This window comes from Fukomys damarensis, unplaced genomic scaffold, assembly GCF_012274545.1.
Source record: "Fukomys damarensis isolate Sample0158 unplaced genomic scaffold, DMR_v1.0_HiC HiC_scaffold_36, whole genome shotgun sequence".
Taxonomy (NCBI): domain Eukaryota; kingdom Metazoa; phylum Chordata; class Mammalia; order Rodentia; family Bathyergidae; genus Fukomys; species Fukomys damarensis.
Window position 1 is genome coordinate 47,861,339 of NW_022900948.1, and position 2,865 is coordinate 47,864,203.

At 65.7% G+C, this 2,865-nt stretch overlaps 1 protein-coding gene across 1 annotated transcript in view; it reads left to right on the forward strand.

The window, feature by feature from the left end:
• Sardh (sarcosine dehydrogenase) overlaps nt 1-2,865 on the forward strand; it is a 37,421-nt gene that overhangs the window by 12,059 nt on the left and 22,497 nt on the right. The window contains exons 11-12 of the mRNA XM_033759001.1: nt 1,463-1,604; nt 2,639-2,800. Of these exons, the coding sequence (XP_033614892.1) occupies nt 1,463-1,604; nt 2,639-2,800 (304 nt within the window). The remainder of the gene's footprint in view (nt 1-1,462; nt 1,605-2,638; nt 2,801-2,865) is intronic.

Consider the following 2,865-nt stretch of genomic DNA (forward strand, 5'->3'; position numbering starts at 1 on the left):
CCATCTCTTAAAGGGCACAGGACAGGGACACAGGTGCACAGTGGGGAGGATGGGGCCCCGGGCAGTGGTCCTGGGTGACACTGGGCGCCTGGCATGGCAGGGCCCCACTGGGCAGAGCTGTTTGGGAGGCAGCAGGGGTGGGGCTGGTCTGGTTTGGGGTCTCTGCTGGCCTCAACCTTTGGCCTGATGAGGACATTACACTTGGGGCAGTGACGCCTGTAGACAGAGTGACCCTGGGACCCTGCACAGTGCCTGGACAGCGGGCCGGGCCAGGGTGGGTGCTCATGCAGCATGCCCAGGGAGGAGCACTCCAGACCGGATGTGGCTGTCCTCAGCCTCCACTGCAACGAGGTGGCTCTGCCATGACCCGAGGGTTGCTCTGCTTGGTCCCGCAGAGCGGCAGCCCCACCCTGGGCCCAGCCACGTGTGTGCTCAGGAGGGGTCGCCCGGCCAGGCAGAGGAGCAGGGCCCGGGCCAGGTCTCGGTCACCCCTGCCTGTTAACTGTGGCCTGGGCCGTGGCGCGTGTGTCCACCCTCCACAGCTTGCCTGACGCTCGGGCTGAGGACGCTTCTCTCGCGTCCTGCCCTCAGCAGGTCTGGCTTGGCTGCCGTTGGGAAGGTGCCTGGGTTAGGTGACCAGGAGGAGCCACTCCTCGCACAGTGCCTAGTGGCCATGGTTGCAGGTGCCTCTCCACACTCAGGCTGACGTGGCTGCCAGGACCCCGCGGGCACAGGGTGCAGTTGGCAGGAACCACACTCCTGCTGGCTGCCACTGCCCTGCCTCCTCCCCATGCCCAGGGCCTGTGCAGGGGAGCGAGCTACCCCAACTGCTGCCGTCCAAGCGGCCTCTCCACCCAGCACGCCAGGCTTCCGTCCCTGGAGGACTCTGACCACAGAAGTGGGTGCCACGGGGCCTCCCACCTCCCCCTCCTGGCCGGCCGGTCCATTTCCAGACTGAGCCCGGACACAGTGAGCAGGTGTAGGTCAGGTGCAGACAGGTCAGTCAGTCCAGAGAGGCGCCGACGTGTGCAGGGACAAGAGTCCAGGGGCCGTGGCCACGCGTGAGACCCACAGTTGGGGAGAGGAGGGGACAGGAGCCTGCAAGGCCTGGGCGCTGCTGTCCCTGGGTCAGAGAGAGGGGCCGGGTGGCCCCAGGGGCCTCTAAGATCAGCAAGATGGCGTTGGGTGGGAGCTGGTCCTGGACCCTGGGGCCCAGCCGTCAGGGGACAGGGGACAGGCCCCGCCTGGTCACTGCTTCTACCGCCTAGGGTGGGGCTCCGAGGCTGCTCCCCAGGCCCAGCCCGGGTCCCCCAGCCTGAGGCCTGCTTTGCCCGGCAGATCTGGGGGACCTGGCTGGGTCTCCACGCCACCCCATGCTGGCAGGAAGGAGGAGAGGGAGGGTGGGCACAGCCCCGGGGTCTGGGCCGCACCCCGCCCCTGAGTGACCCGCCTGTGTCCACAGACGCTTCCACCCCTCCCTGGCCGCGCACCAGCGCTGGATCCGCGAGCGCAGTCACGAGTCCTACGCCAAGAACTACTCGGTCATCTTCCCCCATGATGAGCCGCTGGCCGGGCGCAACATGAGGAGGGGTCCCCTGCACGAGGTACCAGGCCGGGGTGGAGGGGACCGAGGAGCTGCAACTGTCAGCTCGTCAGGCACTGCATGTCGGGCCGGTCCTGGTGCTGAGCACTGTGTGGCCTGGGGCCTGGGTGGCAGTCAGAGAGGAGCAGCCAGACTGCAGTGGGCTGACAGGCTTCCCACCGTGGAGCCTGCTTGTGATTCTTTGCTCTCTGGTGAGCTTCTATTTATATGGCAAAACCCGCTTTCCCATGCCCTCTTTGAGGCCTGTCCCTGTGCACATTCCTGTATCTCCAAGGACCCACGTGTCCCTTCCCTGGGCCTCCTGTCTGCCTCCCTCCATCCCCATCCCCTGTGCCGGAGGCTCTGTTCCCTGGGGAACTAAGTGATGGCCTGGTCACCCTGGTTCCCGAGGGCTGAGGGGCTCGGGGAACGGCTGTTGAGTAGGGGCAGCAACAGGCATTCTGGAGCAGAGCCTCCCTCACTGGGCACGCCCGTGCCAGGGCCTGGAGGGCACCTTTGTGCCTGCTGCTCTCCCTCAGCGGGTTTGAGTTCCACCCACACTTCAGTGCTGTCAGAACTCCATTCTTTTTCATGGCTGTGTAATGTTCCAGCACTGTCCAGAGTACATTTGGATTATTTTTGACAGACAGTGGTGTCTGACGATGGAGCAGTGCTGGGGACTCGCCTAGGAGCGAGGCAGCCAGGTCTCACAGGTGGCTCTGGCTGCTGGAACACAGTGCCACAGACAGGGCCTCCCAGCCCTCACGACCCCAGGTGACCTTGACCACCACCTGAGGTAACTTGCACTTCTGGTGGTCTTTGACCACGGATCACTTCATGTGGTCACTTCCTGGCCCAAACACAGTCACACATGGGCAGGGCCGCTGCAGGGGCATTGGCAGGGTGCTCGGTGGTCTCCAGGTTTGGCTCTGGACGGGGTCCAGGCCCTGAGTGTGAGGAGGCCCCTCTGTCCTCCACACCCCGGTGTGCCGGTGGCCATGGTCACTCTGTCCCCACCAGTGTCTGGCTGCATGACGGGTGCTCGTGTCCCTGCAGGAGCTCCTGGGACGAGGCTGCGTGTTCCAGGAGCGACACGGCTGGGAGCGGCCTGGATGGTTCAGCCCACAGGGTCCAGCCCCAGTGAGTGGCCAGCAGCTCGCCTGGATGCCTCTGCCCTGCTCTCGAGCTAGGCAGGCCGTGGGGGCGGTGGCTGTCATCTGAGCCATCACCTGACCACAAGGCGGGACAGGGAGACGGGCTTGCCCAGCGCTGGCGGTGGGTGG